The following is a 20,508-nucleotide window of genomic DNA, read 5'->3' on the forward strand; positions in this document are numbered from 1 at the left end:
ATCTTTTCAGTTCACAAGAGGTCAGCATTGCATCGCAGGCAGGCTGTTGCTCTCCTCACTCTAATACAAACGTCAAAATATTCGCCCACAGAAGTCCTGAAGTATAATTCATCACCTCATTTGATGCCGGATCTGGCCCGACGACCATTTTTGTTTTGTTTTGTTTTTATTTTTGGAGCGAGAGGGGGCGGGGGGGTCATCCAACCATCGAGTGTTTGGATGCGCATTACGCTCGCGGCTAAAGGGAATTGGTGCAGTGTAAACAAACAACTGCGGTAGAAACTAGTGGCACAACTATGAGCACTGGCTTTCAGATTCGTAAAAGATTCGTTGGTGTAAAAATGTCCATTGAATCCGTCAGATGGACCTCGCAACCGACGGCTCCTTAACCACCACTTGAGTCCCGCGATGACCGACAAGACGGAGGCGGAGGACGCCATCACCAACAGCGCGTCCCGCAGCGCGCCCTCGCGGCTCCGCCGGCCGCCCGGCGAGCGCCTCCCTGGCCCGAAGACAAATGTGTGCTCCCGGTCCTACTTCGTGGTGGTCATGGTGTTCTTCCACGTCTACATCATCAATGTGATCGTCCTCCTCTTGTACGTGCACTACAGCAGCGGACAAGAGGACTCCAGACCGGATTCTCCTCGCCATGCTCCGAGTAGCGACGAGCAGAACCAACAGGCGCCGCGTCCGCCATCGAAGGCACCGTTGCCGCGTCACATTTTTCTCCCACGCATCGAGGGCATCCGAGTGAGTACGCCGGGGCTTGTACTGCCGTGATGCGACACGAGTACTGCATTTACCATCACCGCCCCGTTATTCTAACCGCATCTCAAAACAGGCGGATAACGATAACCCTTTCCGTTTCACTGGCAGGTGGGCCATGTTCAGAAGGTGTCATTAGTGCCTGGTAAAGTCCACGAAATGAGAACCTTGAGTTTGAAACCGCTGCTCTTTGGTAAGCACAATTTCAAATCGCCAGAGCTGTGCCAACAAATTCAGTTTTCAGACACACACACACACAACAAAACTTGACGCTTTTATTCCTTCAACATGCATGTATATTTATTATTGTGGTTGCCGTTTGCAGAGGTGTAGAATTGAACTAAACTATGCTGGGAGCTGTTCTGATGTTTTGATTATTTTATTCGCCAAACTTTATAAAGATAAAATGTATACTGTATTTTTTTAAGAGCAATGTTGGCAATGTTGGCTTCTTTTGCACATCGGAAGAGATGTAGTCTTAATGGTCCCAAGATGAAGTTCAGACAAGTGCATCTGTTGGAGGAAGAGGAGCAGCAATGCATGAGCAAATTGTCAAGTGGGTCAAGTGTCCTGGAGCAAAGACAGTCCAGTGCATCTTTAGTTAGATAATTCTGCACAGTGGACCCTTCAGAGCGTAGTGCTCTAAAAGTGGTACGATTTGAAGTTCCATTTTAATATTCGGGGAAAATATCCCCTAAAGGTGAAGTTAAATCAAACATATTGAATATGTTTATGTGGCACCCTATGATCAATAAAAACATGATTTTGCTCCTTAATTCATAAATTCCACAAATGCAATACTAATCGGAATCCACGTTTGGACCATTGATGGCACATGGAACATATTTATGTCCGGTTTTTTTTTTTTGGTTACTTCTTTATAAAGTCATAAAAAGTATTTGTTTGACTTTCGAGGTTTCGTAACAATTCATTGGTGCTTTTTCTTCATACCTCTTGAAGTTCACATTGTGTTTATTATCTCAATTTCCAGTCTTGCCAAATTAATCCATCTCTCCCTACCCGCCCCAAAATGTACAAAATTGAAGATAAGAGCGTAATAATTGGAAGACATAATTTAAAAAAAGAAATTGTAGCTCCAATTTTGTGTCATTGTGCAGAGATCCCTGGGTTCTTGTCAGAGGATGAGTGTCGTATTGTGATGCAGCTGGCACAGCTAAAGGGTCTAATGGAAAGCCAGTTGATGGTGCAGGACGGCCAGGAGGAGCTGGCCAAGGAGCTCGATCTTAGCCCCGAGGAGATCTTCAGTCTTCTCGACATCAACCAGGACGGACAGCTGCAGCTCCATGAGGTGTATGTCACTTTATGGATCGTGAATGCGACATAGCCTCCAGAGTATCTTAGTACAGCCTTGATAAACTCATCCTTTCTTTTGCCTTTTTCAGATACTGACTCACTCGCGAGTGAGGGATGGTATTTGGCTCACGCCAGAGAATTTGCAAGAGATCTACGTCGGGCTCAACGCAGACAAAGATGGGAATGGTAAGAAGTCATGCAGTCAATTTAATTGAGCTAATGACGAAGAGTAAATTCCCCTTCGGAAGACACACGATTCACTAAAAGATAAGAATAGTTGGCTTTCAGACGACATTTCTGGATCCACCGAAAATGCCCGATAACATTTACAGGCCAACTTTATTTGACCTTTTCGAAACTTTTGAACGCATGTCCAACTGTTCAATGTTTTAGTATAGCTTTTATGCAACTTGCAGTTCTCTAAAAGCACTGAACGGCAAAATTCACAACAGGTGTTTTATTCGACCGATACATTTCCATTTGCCTTTCTGTGACTCTTCCAGTCTCTCTGTTGCGACCTGACGGTAATAACCTTCGGTGGCTACTTTTGACTGACACCAGGAAAAAGAGCCTGGAGTCAGAGCAGGTTTTGGTCATAAATAATTTATTTTTAAAAAGCAGAGGAACAAATTTATGAGCGTCTCTCGGGAGACTGAATCACAACGGACAAAGCATAGACTTATTGATGATGTCGTTCGGGACAATCCCTTTGCTCTGATTGGAGAATCCTGAATGGGCTGATTTCTAAAAGTGTCACAACACTGACCAAAATTGGCTGATCTGTTTAGGGAAACTAATTGTCAGGCTGTGTGCGGGTCGCTTGTTTTTTTTTTTTTCTTAAAAATCTTTATCTATCACACCGTCACATTTCACTTCGTTGAATACTTTTCCACATTCAACTGGAATTTACTTGACTATGTTGGAATCTTAATTTGAAATCAAACGTTTATATCTAAAAGCAAGTTGTATAAAATGTCCCTTTCAGACTTGATATCGGATCTCATTACATTGCGCAAGCGTACCAAATCTAAGGTGTGAATTTTATACGCTGAAGGTCTGCTGAGTTTAGAAGAGTTCAGGCTCCTGAGTGTCGACGCCTTCCAGCGCTTTCTGCTGCAACGGGGGGTTAAAAGGAGCCAGCTGGTGAGGAACAGTCAGCACACGTGGCTATATCAGGGAAAAGGAGCCCATCAAGTCCTTCAAGATATTAAGACGAGGTGAGAAAGAAATGCAGGAGAGCCTCGTTCTGTTGTGATTACACTGCAATGTCGATTTGCCACCAAATGTTAGCCTCCACCCCCACTCACATTCACACCTAGTTTAAGAAATAATTTCAGTGTTGATGCCCAAGGGTCACTCGTCTTACGCGTCTGCCATCAACATTGGTGGACCTAAGCGAGCCGCTGCAGGTGGTCCGCTATGAGCAGGGCGGGCACTACCATGCCCATCACGACAGCGGGCCCTTCTACCCAGAAACCGCCTGTACTCACACGCGCCTCGCGGCCAACGCCTCCACCCCTTTCGAGACATCCTGCAGGTGAGGCCGCTGGACTCATGTCCATTCGTGTGATGTCCATGTGTCCTTTTTTTTTTTTTTGTATTCCATCACAACCACTCCGTGCGTGTGCTCAGCACTTGTCTGTGTGTCTTGAACCATCCACCTGTTTGTTATTTTAAAACCTGTGTTGCACACTCAGGTACATCACTGTTCTCTTCTACCTGAACTCTGTTGACGGGGGCGGGGAGACCGCATTCCCTGTGGCAGACAACAGGACCTTTGATGAAGTGGTGCGTAATGTCTGATGGTCTGCAAATGTGAACGCAGAATCCGGGTCAAAGGAAATCACGTGTCTTTCATGTCGGTGTTAGCTTGCTTGTTTGTCAGGGAATGTATGGGACGGTGATTCGGGAAAAGTGTTATTATGAGGGGCCGTCAGGATGAGAGCATTTCAGTAGTGCATGTGAGAGGCTTTCCATTGTGTGTTTGAGAGGCAATCCTAAATTACGTCCCTGATGGCACCTCAAAGTGAAGCATGTTTTTTTGTTTTCAAGTCTCTCATTCAGAATGATGTCGATCTCATGGACACCAGGAGGAATTGCGACAAGAGTAACCTAAGGGTGAAACCTACCAAAGGGAAAGCTGTTTTCTGGTACAACTACCTTTCTGACGGAAAAGGTACAGTGTCCCTGAATGTCTTTTGCAGCGCAATCCAAATTCAGCCAAAATACAAATGAGTCATTTTCCCTTTACAAATATAATAATGCTCCGTTTTGACACATTCATTGAAAGATTAATTTACAACGTGGTCATTATTCGTGTCGTAATTTGCAGTGGTGTAGTCCCTGTGGCATTTACCGTATATTTTTCCTCTGCAGGATGGGTTGGAGAGCAGGATGAATATGCTCTGCACGGAGGCTGCGTGGTCACCCATGGCACTAAGTGGGTCGCCAATAAATGGATCAATATTGATCCAGATTACCAGCGTCAGGCTCGTTTCGAGCAGCTGGTGTCCCATCAGTCAGAGGATGAGGATGATGAAGATCTGATAATGAATTCTGATGCCCATCAGGAATTGTAGCTCAGAATTCAGCCCACAACACGTTTAGTGACCGCAAGCTGTATTCAGGGAATGAGGCCACGGTGGTTTTATGCAACTTGTAATGCACTTTTGTCAAACTTTGCTTGATATTGTTATCCTGTTATTTATTCTTTTTTTTTTTTTTTTTATGAATTGACGGTGTGGAGTTAGACTTCCCGTTTTAGGAATTTTGCATTAAAAAGTCAACCAAAGGAGCTGTGAGATCCCTTTGCATGAATTAGCTATAGCCTACATGTTTTGCCGTTGCTATGAAATTGCACTTGACAGGGATTGCTAACAACAACATTTTAGTCTAACTTATTGCTGCCGAGCACCAAAAAAATATATACAGTATAGGCACTCTGTGCAACGCATGTTGCCTTGTCTTTGTTCCTTGAATCCTTTATTTTGGATTGTAACACACAAGGTAATGTTCATCTCTTCTCTCTTAGTCATTGTTTATTTTAATATGTGTGTGTGTGTATATATATATATATATATACACACACACACACACACACACATATACAGTGTATAAACTGCTTTATGTATTTCCCATGTGCAAAAAACTAAATAAATCAAGCCTGTGTGTCTTTTATTTTATTTTTTATTTTTTTACTGTCACACCATCGTCACATTCATTGAGATTCCCATTATTAATCGACCACTAGAGTGAGTGAGTGAGTCACACCAATGAGTGCCGGAGCTGAAGCATCTGGCCCAGTCATGATGTACAACAACAATGACATAATTTTTGAAGACATTCTAAAATATTACACCAACCTAAATTTTGCCTCAAGAATCTATCACACAAAATATCTATAATCTATTAGTTCCTGGAAGGTCTTTCCCACCTTTGTTTCCAACCGGATGTCCTGATTGGCACCGGCTCCTAAAGCTTGGTGTAACTGTTCATAACCTAGAACGAGAGCTCATTATGAGATCCCTTGGTCACATACTGTTTATGGGAACTGCTACAGGCCATAAAATGTCACTCCCCACAGAACAGATTTATAACCGGAACACACTTACCAATGATGACTCCTGTCCGCGATGGTCCAAGCAGTAGAGAACGGCATCGTGGACGGAGGCAAATAGATGTTTCTTTGTAATCGACTCGGAGAAGAAGTGGCCACGCTCCAGCTGTTGGACCACAGAAGCTGAAGAGAAGAGCAGTTGACAGCAGGTACGGCGGCTGTAGAGTTGACATTGAAATGCTCTTTCTGGCATGTGTTGCACTTACCCTGACAACCTGCCAGGTAGACATTAATATCAATTTCACCGAAGTCTTGGAAAATCTGTCAACGGGTATTAGAACTGAATTAGTGATCAAGGGAGTCTGGATGGGTGAAAATACAAGATAGGGATGTAAGTGTAAGCTTATGTTAAATTATTAATTATTTTCATTTTATATTTGAGCATTATATTCTTTTGTGTTACAGTTACCTAGGTTATATTTCGTTTAATAATTGTTTAAACAGGTTTATGTTGATATTATCCCATTGGTTAAGGAAACCAGGAAGTGTTTTGTGTTTCCGGGAAGGAGGGGTCTCGTTTGACCGTTCGGAGGTGCAGACGTTTTTTTTCTTTCTCCTTTTTAAATAAACTGCATCCCTCCATCTGTCATTCGCAAAGAAGAGCTATCCACTGACAAACAACGAACCCCTCAACTTATTACACAAGTATTGGGACAGCTGAGCAATTCTGTCAGTATATAAAAATTGAGGAAAAATCATTTGTTCATCCAATATACAATTAGCCTCACAAGTTGACACTTTCCAAAGGTGTTTGATGGGTTTGAGTCACGCCGCTAAAGATGGGTATGCGTTTCAAAACATACCCTATGTCCATAATAGTCGAACAGCGTCACTATCTAGCCTTTATTTACCATTTCTTAGTCTGACTTTCCCTTTTTTTTCCACACCTACGTTTTTCATTGTCTTCGCAGCCACTGTGTCGATGAAGTTGGCCGTGGAGAGGTCAAGAATGATGGAATGGATGTCCCAGGTCCATTTGCCGAGAGACCCGAGAGAGATGCGCTCCAGGTCACGAATTTGGGGATCTTTACTGCTGGAGCCCCGAGTGGTGGCGTCTCCATCCATCTGCTCAGACGTCCATCCAAAACTGGTGCCGTCTAGATCTCCTCCCTTTAAGTATTCCCATCTAAGCTGACCATCTGTGGCATTGGGTTTTACAAAGGCTATGTTGATTTTCCCATCGGCCGAGTTTTCTGTGCCCTTCTTCTTCATGCTTGTGTCTCTCCAGGTTTTGGCCCTTTTCTCCACACAGAACACTGCTGTCTGGTCAGAAAGCTCCTAAGGAGTAGGTAGAAAAATGCATTCTGTTTCAAATTTTGCGATTGATTCAATGAGTGTGTTATTTCATGTGCTGTAACTGTGACAGAGAGTAAGTACGTTAATACAACATTACCTCTGTCTTGGCTTGTCTTTGAGCCCATCTCTCTTCTCTCTTTTGTCTGCGTTTCTCCTTGGCAGCCTGTCTCTTCTTGTAGATAATCATTTTCGTAATATCAAGTCCACTCTGAAAACGTAAGGAAGACAAAAAAAATAAAGACAGAAATGCTAGCTAGGAACGCCAAATGCATGATGTTATTCCGCTCGGTTCGAACAAGTCCAGAGTAACGGAAAAAAAGGTGCAAACCTTTTCTTTCAGCGCCTCGAGGTATAGTTCGGCATTAGCAAAGTATACTGTAGCAGAAGAGCGGAATATTGTAATACCCGGGATTTCTCTTGCCTGCAAAACAGAAATATGAATGACATATTTTGATGCGGGTACAGCGAGGTTTTCATTTTTTAATTGTATTTTTTTGTCCGTTCTACCTCTTCGTGAATCTCTATATCCACATACAGTTCTGAACCATCAACATTTCCGAGAAGAGAGTACGTTGGTCTAAAAAAAAAAAAAATAATCAATTCAAAGGCCACAAAATTAGCCACACCGGCATACTAAAATGAGAGCCAATCAAAGTTTTACTTCCAAACTTCTCTCTTCAGAAAAATGAGAATGCAGAATTGACTCTGTCAGGGGAGCCATGATTAGATTATCCATGTGACCGTTGTAAGAATCAATTTTCAGAGTCTTACAGCTGGGTCCTGAAGATAACAGTAAGGAGTGCAAACATAATGGCAGCTGCAAGGCCCAGATCCAGATTGAAGAGCAGAGTGGACACCCACGTGACCAACCACAACACCTGAGTGACACAATGCAGTAGTCAGTACAACATTCGACACCACAATCATTTCTCCCCAACTGTTGTTGTCCCCTCACCAAATCAGTCTTGTCGCTCCGCCATAGAAGAACAATGTCTGAGTATTGTTTGAACATCCCCTTCAAGTTCACAAAGACAATACATGCCAGAACTGCCTAAAACACATTTTGGAAAAATAATTCTGAAATCTGGTCAGCGACTTTTCAAAGGAGTAGATTTAAAGCAATTCGCAGCGTAGGAAACCTTTGGTAGTTCCTGGAAAAGTGGGCCAAGTTTCAGTATTGTCACCAAGACAATTATAGCCGATGCTATTCCAGCCATCTGCAAGCGCACAAGAAAATGTGAGATTTCTGTGCAAGATACCGAAAAAAATCCTAATAGAAATACTGCATCATCCTCTACAGACTTTGGTAGCTCTTTCTGTATACTTCTGTTTTCAGTTCATGTTAATGAAAAGGCTCATCCACCAGCAGGTTCGAGGATTGCTGCCACGACAGACACTGACTACCTTGCGCCCACAGCTCCAATCGGCCGCCTCAACAATGGAGGGATGAAGCATGGTCCACTCGGACACAAAGTCCCCTGGATACCCCCTGGGATGTGGACAAAGTTCTGCCGGAGGTGGGAGTTGAAACTCTTTCTGACGGGGGATTCTGTCAGGCGTTCCCAGAAAACCTTTCACGATACGGCTCATATATATTTATTTATTTTTTACCAATTGCTTCTTGTTGTTGTTTTTTTTTTTTTTTTTTCAATTTTCAGCCATCTATTTCGGTATGAAGTTGTTTGAGACGAAACCATACTTATCTGTAGGGAAATAAGGAAAGAGTGTAGCGCTATGCTAGTGAGAGCCCATTTACCATTTTAAAGTTAAGTCCCATGCGCGAAGGTCAAGTTGGATTACAGCTCGAAAACAAATGAAAAATATGATGGTACAACAAAGTCTGCGTTTCTACTATTCAAAACTGACTTGTGTTTTGCCACCAGTGCTCTCCTGAATGAGACTCCGAGACATGGATGCACATACAGCATAGGATTGGAAGAAAGCGCCCACTGTATTGCTGAGACCCAGAGCCACCAGCTCCTGTCGCAGAGCGAAGTCCAAAGTCACAAAGAGACGGTAAGAGACAATTTTAAAAAAAATTATCAAACAACCATTGAGAATCTGTTTCACCTGGTTGTTGTCCACTCTGTATCCATGTTTCAGTGCAAACGTTTTTCCGAGAGAAATTGATATGGCATACGCTACAAGGGCCAGTGCGAAAGCATCTCCAATAACTTCACGAAAAATGCTCACGTCTGGCACAATTGGAGAACTTAAACTGGGGAGCAGAAAAGGATAAGAAATCAGTCGAGTCAGTTATGATCAAGAAGAGATCATGACCATGAAAAAAACTGAAATAAAGATGCTTACCCACTCGGGATTTCTCCAACAACTGGAATTGAGTAATTTCTATTTAAGTGACCATAGTTTGATATCAGAGTTGCTGCTATAATCTGCAAACACAGATATGATTTTGATATTTATAATATCGCTCTGGGGGGAAAAAATGCACAGCAGAATTCTTAAGCAAAACCCAGTGAATCCTATTCGGAAAGAGGAGTTAATTATTGGTTTTCAAAAGATTTCTTTTTTTCTGCTGTCAAGTGCATAAATGTACAGGCCCTCATCTCTACCGCTGACTCTGCGTGTTTCCATTGCCCTTTTAAGGCTGCACGACCTAAACTGCTGATGTGCCAACATGAACACCCCAGAAAGTGTGACATTGTGTTAACTGACTGTGATGAGCTCCACTGGGATGGGAACTGGCAGCCTTGGGCTCAGGAAGGAGTTGATCTCCTTTGCCGCAATCAGCAACACCAGGGATACGAGACTGACGACGACAGTGGGGAGATGCGACTGCGGCAGCAAGAGGAAAATATCCTTAAGAGTCTGATTATTAGAAAGGGAAGGGGGGTGGGAGAGAGAGAGAGAGAGAGAAATAATGTTACTACAGATTCGACACTGGGTAACACATAGGTAAATTATTTCTTATTTTATCATTGAAGTTGAACATACAGTATCATAAAGGAGAAAGAAAAGCAGGTATGTACTTTTATTTTGAAAAAAAAAAAGATATTACATAAGTACACATCAGATTCTGGTACTGACATTTAAACACACTTACATTTTTAAAAAATCCCAACGCATACGATATTGAGAAAGCCAGAGCAATAGACAAATGTTGCACAAACAGTATGAAAAATAGGATAACAATTGTGATAAACATTTGGGGAAAATGGGGTCATCTGAAAGGCACCCTACGCCGACATTAACTCATACCATTTTCTTCACCATCACTCAAAGCAGGAAGCATTTATAAAGGAAATGCAGAGTACCCAAGTACCTCTTACTTACATACACCAGTGACAGCGGCCCATTAGAGCGTGCTGGCAACACCCCAAAGACGTATTTCAGTTGCGCCACGACAGCATGGAGCGCAGCAGCCGTTGTGTATGCACGCACCAGAGGTTCAGACAAGTACGTTCCCACAAAACCAAATTTGATCAAACCCAGCACAACCTGAGCATAAAAATACAACATGGACAGTATGTGCAGTTAAGAGGTTTGACTCCGCCAAAAAGGGGAAATTGTCCATTCTGTTTTTCAGACCTGAATAAGCCCTCCCAGAACGGTGGTAGCAGCAGCCACCTGTACCCTGTATGAGTCCCGAGCAGCTATGTCCACCTCGGTTGTGACATTGGTCCCGTTCACTTTCAGGAAATCAACATCTGGAGCAAGTCTCTCAGTCACACCGCCCACCATGATGCTAAGCACAGCAAATGTACCTGTAGAAAAAAAGGAAAAAAACGAGGCGCTATTTCAACCATCATAGACTGTTTTTCGACTCACCTATTGAAATATGGCGTGACGTTCCAAAAAAGAAGTAAATTAATGCTGGATAGAGAGAAGTGTAGAGTCCAAACACAGGAGGAAGTGAGGCCAGTAATGCATACGCCATACCTGGTGGTCAAATACGTGCTTTTTTAGCTTTCGAATAAAGAACGCAGCATCAATCAAAAATGATCAATAGAAACGATTATCCAACCTTGTGGCAAGTGCATGATTCCAACACTAATGCCAGAGATGAGATCCGGCATGCCATACTCCCGGATTGAGTATTTGGGCAGCCAATAGAATGCAGGAAAAGTGCTCAAAACACCACGTTTCAGTTTGGGGACTGTACACCTGCAATTTATATTTTTTTCTTTGAGTGTACATTAACTGACAAAGTGTCTCGGCATATTTGATAAACACATGACAATGAAATTAAGATTGCCTTAAAAAAAAAAGTAAATTCATAAAATGATCTTACCGGATGGACTCTTTAAGTTGGTTAATTAGAGATGGTTTAGCGTCAGTTTTTCTCTGCGCTAACTCTTCAAGTCTCTGCTCATTCAGTACTTCCCTTTCAATTCTATATTTGCGATATTTGTACGTTGAGTCCATTTGGCCTTAAATGTGTAAAAATGTCTTAAAGACAACACAAAACTAAAAAAAAAACACCAAAGGCCCTTTTCTTTATACACCTGAACTGTCAGCGGTAAATCGGATTCTGTGCTTCATCTTAATTTGTATGCGCACACCGGGCTGCCTAATGGTTAACCCTGGACAGGATGTTGTGGCAAGAACAGCGATTGGTCAGCTTGCTTTCACAGTGACATACCGTAATAAACAAAAGGATGTGATTATGTTGGTAAAGGAGAAAATATTAACTTAAGGGAAGTTTGAATGGAGTTTTTTTGGCAACCGTGTGCCGTGCTCGTTTTCCATTCGTAAGCAAAACTGAGGCGAATGAAGCATGCGATGTAATCCTCAAGTTTCAACCACATTACATATTATATGCTTCTAAAGTTACAAAAATATTGTGAAAGGTTTGTTTGCGGACACACTGAGGCGTACAATGTACTGGGCCTTTAATAAAGTGCAAGCATGAAATTTGAGTCCCAGCTATGAGCTTTTCATGGCAGTCATTCCAGAGCAAAGTGCTTGGGACGGAGGCAAATAAACACCAAATTTGAACAAATGATTCTCAAACAAAAATGAAACAGAACACGCTCAAATTCAATTCCAAAATGCCAGAGTACGTGAAATAACCTCTTAAAATGCTAATCCACCGTGACCAAACAAAGTGACTTTCAAAAGATGTAGGCCACCAAAACAATGTCTATTTTAGGGTGAGTAGCTCAGAGGCCCTGGGGGCTGGGGAGCGGATGACATATCTTTACCTCCCGCAGTGACTCAGACCTTCTCTCGAAGGATGGCAATAACACATGTTGTCCGATAAAAAATTTTTAAAAAAAAGATATATACTGTATATTTATACGGTATAGATATATATCCAATGTTCTTCTGACATGGCAGGCGACAAGGGAAGCTGATGAATTTGGTAAGGCTTTTATTCCTTCTCACATGTTAATCGAACAGTCCCTGGAGTGGACGTGCATGCTATCTGATCTGGTGAAAAATATCTGACAAGTCAAACATTTGAGTATTGTCATTCTGCTGGAATCGTATTCTTATAAATCGTGAGAATGTCTTTGCAAAACTGACTCCTGGTTTAACCCTTTCAGGGACCGCAGTGACTACAGTGGACAGCTTGTCAGGTTATCAGGACACAAGGGTGCATGAAAGGGTTTCTATACAACAATCGAGCTCCCAAACTACACCGCAAAAACGGATTCTAATATGACCACTCTCTATCTGTTTCAGTGACAGCCCACCACCCCTTCGCTAGACACAGTTTTTACATTTATTCATTTTTCCCCACTTCAACCTTGAAGCATAAATAAATAAATCAAATGGAGTTCACAGCCAAACATGGACAGGTTCTGCTCGAGCAGTTAAGGAAGATGAGGGAGACTGAGCACCTGACGGATGTGGTGCTGGTCACTGAGGGCGTAAGCTTCCCCTGTCACCGCCTGGTCCTGTCCGCCTTCAGCCCCTATTTTCGTGCTATGTTTACCTGTGGCCTCCGAGAGTGCAGTGATGGAGAAATATTCTTGCGAGACACCCCCGCGGACAGCTTGGCTCTCCTCCTGAACTACATGTACAGCTCCGATCTCCCTCTCACCAACACCAACGTGCAAGGGATCTCGATTGCAGCGTTTCTCCTGCAGATGGATGATGTCTTCGCTCAATGTCAGCAGCACATGACTGAGAACATGGACGCCTCCAACTGCCTCGGCGTCTTTTACTTTGCCCGAGATCTCGGTGCGGCGGAACTTGCCGAACGTGCTCAGCGCTTCCTGAGGCAGCATTTTGTCCAGGTCTGCCAGGATGAAGAGGTTGTAGATCTCGAGGCCCATCAACTTGGAAAGTTGATCGGATCGGACGACCTCAATATTTCAAGAGAAGAAACCATTTTAGACGTGGTTCTTCGCTGGGCCAAACACAACGTTTCAGTCGAAGGAGAAGTTCGTAGAAAGCACCTCCCTGAGCTCCTCAGGAAAGTTCGCCTACCCTTGATCAACCCGGACTATTTAAAAGAGACAATGAAGAGGAATACAGCTTTGCTGGCTGACTCTGAATGTCTAGAGATAATGAGGCACGCTTTAGACGTCGTCGAAATGCATCCCTCAGCTGCGCCGCGCAAACTCAAATTGCGGTACGGGATGGAAACAACAGACTTACTGCTCTGCGTCGGTAATGACGGCGGCGGGATTAGGTCGAGATACGGCAACTACGGCGAACGCAGCTTTTGTTACGCCCCCGCAACAGGTCGAACTTACTACATCACTTCGCCTCGATACGGAGAGGCCCTAGGGTATGTGTGCGCAGGGGTCGTGACTGAAGACAATAACATTATAGTGTCAGGAGAGGCCGGTGCCCGCAGGATGTCCCGACAAAAGGAGATGGATGTCGAGCTCTACAGGTGAGAAGGATCATACGTGCTGTAATACAATACGTCAGCGACAACGATTGTGGCTTATTTCATTTGATTTGCCAGGTACAAAGTCGAAGCCCAGGGCAGTTGGGAACGCCTGACGTCGGCGGAGTACCGAGATTCTTACGGGCTCGGTTCCTTGGGTGATACCTTGTACCTGATTGGTGGGCTGATGAAGATGAAGAACCAGCTTCTCATCACTAATTGTGTGGAGCGATGGTCTCTCCAGGGAGGACCTTGGCGCAGTGCAGCACCTCTCCCGATGCCGCTGGCTTATCACAGTGTGGTCAGGATGAAAGATCGCCTCTGTGTCATTGGTGGCAGAACTCCACAGGTAAAAATGAAAAGAATATGCATAAGCGTCAAAAATCCAAAAAACAATGTACATTTCAAATTTACAGCGGAAAGAAAGATTCTGATGCCAAAAGAGTTACTCATTGATGATAGCGTATATATTACTGTCAAAATCCTCTTGCAAACACGTACAACACAGCTTTGTCTTTGCTAATATACGGTATTACCAAAACATTACCGTTACAGCAGTACCGTATTGAGAAGTCTTCTGAAGGTAAATCTTCAACCAGTTTAGGGACCCGGGATGCTGGCGTTTATCTCAGCTGAGTTCAGGGAAAACAAAACAACAACAACATACACCCTGGACTGGCAAGACCGTAGTCAAGTGGACCTCCATCGAGTCCAAGTCAAGTCCGAGTCACAAAGTTGCAAGTCCAAGTAAAGTCCAAATTCAGACGAGATTAAGAATCAATTTTAAGATGGAAAAATATTCATATAATGACTACAATATTAGAGCTATCTCCTTATGCTCAACACTCTTTTTAAATTGCATGGAACTAAAAAGCCTTTGCTGTAGTAACTGTGTGTGCAGAAAAACAACAAAAACGATAATCTGTCTTTGTGATGCCTCTGCAAATCTCGAACAAAGTTTGACGTGCTGCACATATCTGTCCGAAATTGTCTTCTTTTAGAATCTGCGGGTTGTATCATGTTTGTTCGTTTTGTTTTAAGATGTGGCTAACCAAATTTTATAACACCGCTATTGGCTGACGTAACTGTCAGGTTAACCAATCGGATGGGTATCATGATAATCTGAAGGAAAAAAATCGATTTCAAGTTTCTTTTGAAGGAGACATTAATTTTCAGGAATGAAAAACATAGTTGGACTCGGTCGAATCGATAAAAATAGTTTGTGTGTCCGGACTCAAGTCGTGCAGTCCTGTGCACTGGTGGCCAGTCACTCACAGGGCAGATATAGAGACAGACAAACATTCACATTCACACCATAATTGAGTGAGAGTGGCAAAACACCGTCGTCCTATTTCCATGATAAGTTACGGAGAATGTCGGAAATAATTGGAAGTGGAACAGCTTCCTGGATTGTGGTTGAGCTCTGAGGGTCTGCAATACCATGTCTTGTACTTTTCATAAATATGAGATGTGTAGTCAGGCTCTGAATCTCCTGTTGTGTTTCATCATGCTCCCTCCCCCTCTCTTGACCAAGCAGTCATACCGAATGGACGATGAGCCAGATCGCCTGAGCAACCGCCTTCTTGAGTATGATCCAAACCTAAATCAGTGGACGGAGCGGCGTCCGATGAAGTATTCAAAATACAGATGTAGTGCTGTTGTGCTCAACGGGGAAATTTTTGTCATGGGTAAGAATTAGGATAAGACGGTGAAGTGGCACAACAAATGAATGCTTCTCGGACGATTCGGAAAAGGCTGAGTTGTGACGTTGCTTCTGTAGGAGGCATCGGATGTGAAGGTGTGGACCGAGGACAGTCAAGGCATTGTCTTGACGCCGTGGAAATCTACAACCCAGATGGGGATTATTGGAGGGACGGACCTTCTCTACCTTGCTCTCAACTGTCACTGCGCACTAATGCTGCAAACGCCGGTGTGGTGGGAGGCAAGATTTATGTGTGCGGGTTCTACAAAGGAGCGGGTAAAATTACTTTCACTGTCCACATATGAGCTGTATCAGAAAGGTACCAGGACTGGTGTCCCAAAAGATATATTTCAAATATCAAGGACTAAACGATGAGTTTTCCTCTTCACTGTGGCCCATCTGATCAACCAGCTGGTCTACAAAGAGATCCTAAGGTCTCTGCTTTATTCAGTGCGAGAGGAGAGACGACAGTTGTGACAGGACAACTAGTGGCTGCTTCACCATGACAACACGCCGAGAACATCATCGTGCTAGAACAATTTCCCGACTCACCTGACCTTGCCCCATGTGATTTTCATCACTTTCCCGAGATCAAGAAGGTCATCACGGGAACCTGTTCTAAATATGTGGATGATGTGGAAGATGCAAAATGATCCCGGAAGAATCCTTTCAGGAGTCCATGGCAGAGAAAGCCGGGAAAGTGACTTCAGAGAGATTTCTTTAAAAGGGAAAACTTGTAATATGGGTTTGAATTATTTCTTTCATACATCCGCCCTGGAACTTTTCTCAAACACTGCCTGCTATATACTAAAATAGTGCACTGTATTTTAACATACTTTTTTCTTCTGTTTTTGACTCTCAGATCGTCATGACGATATAACAAAAGACATCCTGGAACTCGATGCCTGGGAGAATCGATGGACGGTTGTCGCTCGGCGCGCTTTGATGCACGACAACTATGACGTTTGCTTAGTGGCAAGTCTGAATCCTAGGGGACTACTACCGCCACCTGCAGACCTATTGCGGTAAAGAATAAAAGGATGAAAGTCAGCTGAAGCTTGGTTGTGAATGAATCGTTATGCCTTTTTGCTGCATCTTCAAAATTGTACTTAGTAGGAAATTAGACATAAATATGCCTGCATGAGAACTATGCACACTTCCTGCGGGATGGTGGATATGCTGCAACTGAATATGTATGATATATAGCCTTTTATCTTTTCTATTTCTACTGCTTAAATGATTAAGGGGGACAGGCTATCCTAGCCGTGGCGATTTGAGGTGATTCCTTATCTTTCTTGTCAAATATCAAGGAATGCAGTGTCGAAAGAAATGTTTGCACAACTATTTTAGCAATAAACATGCACCTTTAGCTACATCACCAGTTGCTTTTGCCATTCTTGTTTCTTACATAATCGCAAACAAACTGAACTGAATCCCTTTGTTGAACCTTTTGAAGAAGTGTTAATGTTGAATGAAAACTGTTATTGAGATTCACCACAAACAAGAACACCAAGTCTAAATCGCTATCGACCATAACTTCTCGAACGAACATAAATCTGTGAGTGATGCTTTATTTTCAACAGACAAGGCAACAGTCCAAACACTGAATACTTTCAAATCAAATGTGAGCAGCGAAAGTGAACTTGTTACGTTTTTCTTATCAACGGGAAATTGAGAATAAACTATAATCATGACAAGGCTTGATAGAAAAGCATTTAGCATCAGGCACTACTTCACCCACCATTCTTATCCAGTCAAATAAATGACTTTTAACAAAAGTGCTTTGTTTTGAAAAAAAATAATAATAATAGAGAATAATCATCAATGACCCATTGTTTCCAAAACGGTATTTCACACCTAATCCATTTCAAACAGCTGCCAGAGAGCATCAGGAGGACTGGAGTCCAAAACCACAATCTCTGGGACGGGATTGACATTATTGGGGCTTTCGGGGTTGCTACTCTCATGAGACCAGCAGCTGAGAGGTGTGATGAAACATCCTCCAGTTTTAGTGGGTCTGCTTTTTGTATTTGGTTGTAGTAAACTCTCAGGACCGCAACTGCTTACTTCGCTCAGGCCAGGAGAGGCCCCAAGAGGGCACGAAACATTTTGCCCTTTGCTGCAGTCAATGTGCGGTTGACTGTTTTCATCCACGACAGTGAACTGAGATCTGTGGCGGACCAGAGGTCTTCTTGGTCTCCATCTGCACCTACTTGTAGGTTTCTTCTTTCTCTTCCTGGTGACACAGTCCGGAGCAGAAACTTGCCTGTCTGGTGTATCCTGTGCCGTTTGAACCCCTTTGTCCTGTCCTGGTGATGTCTGCATGGCTTTGTCAGCTGCTTCAACAGGACAGCGCTTATCCGAGTGTACTGAAACTAAGGCATTGAGCAATTGCAAGGCCTCCCCAAGCATGGTTTCTTGCTTCAAAGTGGCTTTTTCTTGCTCCCGTCTCAGACACTCCACATCACGTTTCATGTTAGCGCCGAGTTCGATATTGCAGTCTCCATTCTGACGGCACCCAAACAGGGAACAATAATCAGCTCATGTGACGCATATGCACTCACCATTGCGATGTAAACAAACAACACAGGAGTCACCTTTTGTACCCGTTCCCCCAATTCTGTCATCATTTCTTTTTGGGAGTTCACCGTGTTCAATAATGTTTGAAAGTGCTGTGAAATGTCGCTCTGGATACTGCTTACATTTTGCACTGAATGGATGAGAAGTATAGTTGAGTGAAAGGACAGAAACAATTTGATCTTAAAAGTCATGGCAAATTAGTGAGCAAAGGACCCCAACTCCTGGTCCACAAAAGAAAAAAGGTGTTTGCTTTTTGCCGCACACTAAAAAATTGGTTTCACGTTTCACTAGAAACTCTAAGACTACATACATACATGTTGAAGACAAATCGCTTAACTTTTGCAGGACGGTGGGGCATGCAGATGTGTTTTCTTCTGTGTTTGCAACGAGTTGCTGGATCTGAAATATATTGTTTATTATTTCACAAGTCAGCCAAATGTTGGAAATTATTTACTTACTTTGGTTAGGGTTTCGTGAATATGAAGGCATTCTTTTAAGAGCATATCACTGAAAACAAAAAGACATGACAAAAGATGAGGACTTGAATCATAATGATAAACTAAAGTCAAGCTCTGTGTTTCTAAAGATTTGTTTTATTTTGCTCCAAGAAACGAAGATGGGACGCTACCTGTCAGTTTTTTCTTTTGCTTTTTTCTTTTCCTCCTCAAATGCCTCCAAAAGTGTTTGGTTGCCCTTTGGGTCTCCAAACAAGAGAGGTTTGGACTGGTAACGCGTTGAAATCTTTGGGTCACTACACTGAAAGAAAATTCAACTTAATATCAAATCCTGTTATTTTTCTCGCTTTCATAAAAACAATTTAAACAAAAATGTGTTTTTTAAATTGCACTTTATGCACATTCTTACCCTAAATAATAGTGTTAAACTCATGGTGCACTAGCTATCTACTAACTACTATCTTCTGACTATCAGTGGTGATCATTCAGGCAAGAAAGGCTTCCGCGTAGAAGCACTGGCTTATACTGACAATATAAATTCAGATAATTTAGTCAATGGAATTGTGTTACTTTATTCTGAACAGTTTTTTCTCTCCAGTGTGTCGTGTTTCTCACGGGCTGCACTGCTTCCAGTACCTGCATGTGAATGTTACATTTTCTTTTTCTTTCTTTCTTTTTAGCCAGTCAGATGTCAAAACCCATATAAATTAAATCTACTATGCCAGGTCAGTGTTGCAATTACTTGTGCCTGCTGATGTGTTTTTAATGTACACCGTATTAGAAATCAGACTGCTTCTTTAACCAACACCAGCCAGATTTCAAATTAAGCTCACAATAACTGTCAGCATTTTTCCATCATCCCTAGGTTTGAGTGTGAGCGTGGATGGTTGTTCGTCTGTGTGCCCTGCGATTGGCTGGCAACCGATTCAGGGTGTCCCCCGCCTACTGCCCGGAGTCTGCTGGGATAGGCTCCAGCACCCCCCGCGACCCTAGTGAGGATCAAGCGGTTCGGAAGATGAATGCATTTTTCCATCCTCCAACTGGTTGGTCGGAGCAAAGGTTTTACGAGCAAAACTCATCTGCAGCAATCTGCACACATGGTCGTTTTTATTAAATATATATTTATTCTGAGCCGCTCTAGATGTTATACATTACATGGCTCAGTTCAGTGATATTATACTGTTTTTGTACGGTAGTGATGGCTTCTGTAACTGTGATTTCGTAGTGGTGGTATTCAGGAAGTTAAGTCTGCTAAGCACCCATTGAAGGTCAAGGCACCAAATGCACTGCCCTGTACTGCTGTGATAACACAAAATCATCTCCTTGCGGTCAAACTATACTATGAGTGAACCAGCCCAGCCACCTCATTGTGAACTTGTCCATAGTTACTGAATTATCTTACCTCTTGTGAACTTTGCTGGGAGTTCCTGGATGACAAGGTCATATCCTGAGAAAGACTTTGAGCATTTTCACGCCACAACTGGGATCCAAAGAAAAACTGAGACTCTGTGAAGTTGGTGGCTGCATTTCTGTTGATTATACAATGATATGAAAGCCAGTTTAGAAAAGTTGTTGAAAACTGTACTAATAAAGCCACTTGAGGTCACTTTAAGTCATCTCAAGTGAGTGAGTAAAAGGGTGTTTCCAACATACACTGCATGAAATGAATAAAGTCGATTGTATAAAAGAATCAACAAAAATCAAGTAGGGAAGCTAGCTTTGTTTGTGTGAGCTTATTTTCACCTGCATCCTGTTGACTGTGTGTTCAGCATTTCTTTTATGTTCGCCATGTGATTCATTGTTTCTGTTACTCCTGAGGACAAAATATAGAATATTTTTTTTAGGTTAAGCTATTCAATAGAACGTGTTAAGCATTCAGCGCTTTAGCTAAGCGGGTGTTAGCATTACCTTAGTAAGAATTAAACAGTCCAGAGACTGCTTACAGGTAACACCATTAAGCATATCACCTTGT

At 42.8% G+C, this 20,508-nt stretch overlaps 4 protein-coding genes and 1 long non-coding RNA gene across 7 annotated transcripts; 3 read left to right on the top strand and 2 right to left on the bottom strand.

Annotated features, from left to right (window-relative positions):
* On the top strand, positions 1 to 5,259 carry p4htmb (prolyl 4-hydroxylase, transmembrane b). The gene is made up of 9 exons (XM_052076500.1): positions 1 to 750; positions 877 to 958; positions 1,884 to 2,074; positions 2,169 to 2,265; positions 3,134 to 3,296; positions 3,431 to 3,616; positions 3,777 to 3,867; positions 4,132 to 4,255; positions 4,456 to 5,259. Exons 1-9 carry the CDS (start codon positions 409 to 411, stop codon positions 4,656 to 4,658), a joined length of 1,479 nt encoding a protein of 492 aa, XP_051932460.1. The 5' UTR covers positions 1 to 408; the 3' UTR covers positions 4,659 to 5,259.
* A 122-nt stretch (positions 5,260 to 5,381) lies between these two features.
* On the bottom strand, positions 5,382 to 12,021 carry slc26a6l (solute carrier family 26 member 6, like). Its single transcript, XM_052076485.1, has 19 exons — positions 11,244 to 12,021; positions 10,977 to 11,116; positions 10,781 to 10,891; positions 10,541 to 10,716; positions 10,286 to 10,450; positions 9,668 to 9,820; positions 9,302 to 9,384; positions 9,062 to 9,209; positions 8,858 to 8,971; positions 8,131 to 8,208; positions 7,947 to 8,042; positions 7,763 to 7,869; positions 7,499 to 7,568; positions 7,320 to 7,412; positions 7,089 to 7,199; positions 6,587 to 6,973; positions 5,902 to 5,956; positions 5,691 to 5,818; positions 5,382 to 5,577 (listed from the first exon to the last, which is right to left on the bottom strand). Exons 1-19 carry the CDS (start codon positions 11,375 to 11,377, stop codon positions 5,551 to 5,553), a joined length of 2,376 nt encoding a protein of 791 aa, XP_051932445.1. The 5' UTR covers positions 11,378 to 12,021; the 3' UTR covers positions 5,382 to 5,550.
* LOC127607828 (uncharacterized) lies at positions 8,204 to 9,619 on the top strand. The gene is made up of 3 exons (XR_007964153.1): positions 8,204 to 8,508; positions 8,875 to 9,007; positions 9,599 to 9,619. It is a non-coding gene; the product is annotated as an uncharacterized LOC127607828 (long non-coding RNA).
* Positions 12,022 to 12,175: 154 nt separating the features above from the next.
* Positions 12,176 to 16,879, top strand: kbtbd12 (kelch repeat and BTB (POZ) domain containing 12). 3 transcript variants are annotated; one of them, XM_052076492.1, is made up of 6 exons: positions 12,176 to 12,317; positions 12,502 to 13,802; positions 13,878 to 14,148; positions 15,334 to 15,487; positions 15,580 to 15,777; positions 16,364 to 16,879. In XM_052076492.1, exons 2-6 carry the CDS (start codon positions 12,730 to 12,732, stop codon positions 16,528 to 16,530), a joined length of 1,863 nt encoding a protein of 620 aa, XP_051932452.1. In that variant the 5' UTR covers positions 12,176 to 12,317; positions 12,502 to 12,729; the 3' UTR covers positions 16,531 to 16,879. The 3 variants fall into 3 exon arrangements, with proteins under 3 accessions (XP_051932452.1, XP_051932453.1, XP_051932454.1); XM_052076493.1 differs by having other exon boundaries at positions 15,337 to 15,487; XM_052076494.1 differs by lacking the exon at positions 16,364 to 16,879 and adding an exon at positions 15,953 to 16,337 and having other exon boundaries at positions 12,181 to 12,317.
* Positions 16,880 to 17,052: 173 nt separating this feature from the next.
* Positions 17,053 to 20,362, bottom strand: LOC127607820 (interactor of HORMAD1 protein 1). Its single transcript, XM_052076503.1, has 7 exons — positions 20,280 to 20,362; positions 19,939 to 20,065; positions 18,710 to 18,837; positions 18,540 to 18,588; positions 18,396 to 18,480; positions 18,099 to 18,211; positions 17,053 to 18,009 (listed from the first exon to the last, which is right to left on the bottom strand). The coding sequence occupies exons 1-7, from the start codon at positions 20,333 to 20,335 to the stop codon at positions 17,359 to 17,361; spliced, it is 1,209 nt and encodes a 402-aa protein (XP_051932463.1). The 5' UTR covers positions 20,336 to 20,362; the 3' UTR covers positions 17,053 to 17,358.
* Positions 20,363 to 20,508: the final 146 nt, after the last annotated feature.

This window comes from Hippocampus zosterae, chromosome 9 (assembly GCF_025434085.1).
Source record: "Hippocampus zosterae strain Florida chromosome 9, ASM2543408v3, whole genome shotgun sequence".
In the NCBI taxonomy this organism is placed as follows: Eukaryota; Metazoa; Chordata; class Actinopteri; order Syngnathiformes; family Syngnathidae; genus Hippocampus; species Hippocampus zosterae.

Coding starts and splice junctions, on each gene's coding strand:
- p4htmb (XM_052076500.1), top strand. CDS start 409: ATGACCGACAAGACGGAGGCGGAGGACGCCATCACCAACAGCGCGTCC. Junction 2,075..2,168: donor GACAGCTGCAGCTCCATGAG/GTGTATGTCACT, acceptor TGCCTTTTTCAG/ATACTGACTCACTCGCGAGT. Junction 3,868..4,131: donor ACAGGACCTTTGATGAAGTG/GTGCGTAATGTC, acceptor TTTGTTTTCAAG/TCTCTCATTCAGAATGATGT.
- slc26a6l (XM_052076485.1), bottom strand. CDS start 11,377: ATGGACTCAACGTACAAATATCGCAAATATAGAATTGAAAGGGAAGTA. Junction 10,892..10,976: donor AATCATGCACTTGCCACAAG/GTTGGATAATCG, acceptor TTTGACCACCAG/GTATGGCGTATGCATTACTG. Junction 5,957..6,586: donor CTGCGAAGACAATGAAAAAC/GTAGGTGTGGAA, acceptor ACCCGTTGACAG/ATTTTCCAAGACTTCGGTGA.
- kbtbd12 (XM_052076492.1), top strand. CDS start 12,730: ATGGAGTTCACAGCCAAACATGGACAGGTTCTGCTCGAGCAGTTAAGG. Junction 13,803..13,877: donor ATGGATGTCGAGCTCTACAG/GTGAGAAGGATC, acceptor TTGATTTGCCAG/GTACAAAGTCGAAGCCCAGG. Junction 14,149..15,333: donor TTGGTGGCAGAACTCCACAG/GTAAAAATGAAA, acceptor CTCTTGACCAAG/CAGTCATACCGAATGGACGA.
- LOC127607820 (XM_052076503.1), bottom strand. CDS start 20,335: ATGAATCACATGGCGAACATAAAAGAAATGCTGAACACACAGTCAACA. Junction 18,481..18,539: donor TTCACGAAACCCTAACCAAA/GTAAGTAAATAA, acceptor AATATATTTCAG/ATCCAGCAACTCGTTGCAAA. Junction 18,010..18,098: donor TGGGGGAACGGGTACAAAAG/GTGACTCCTGTG, acceptor GGGTGCCGTCAG/AATGGAGACTGCAATATCGA.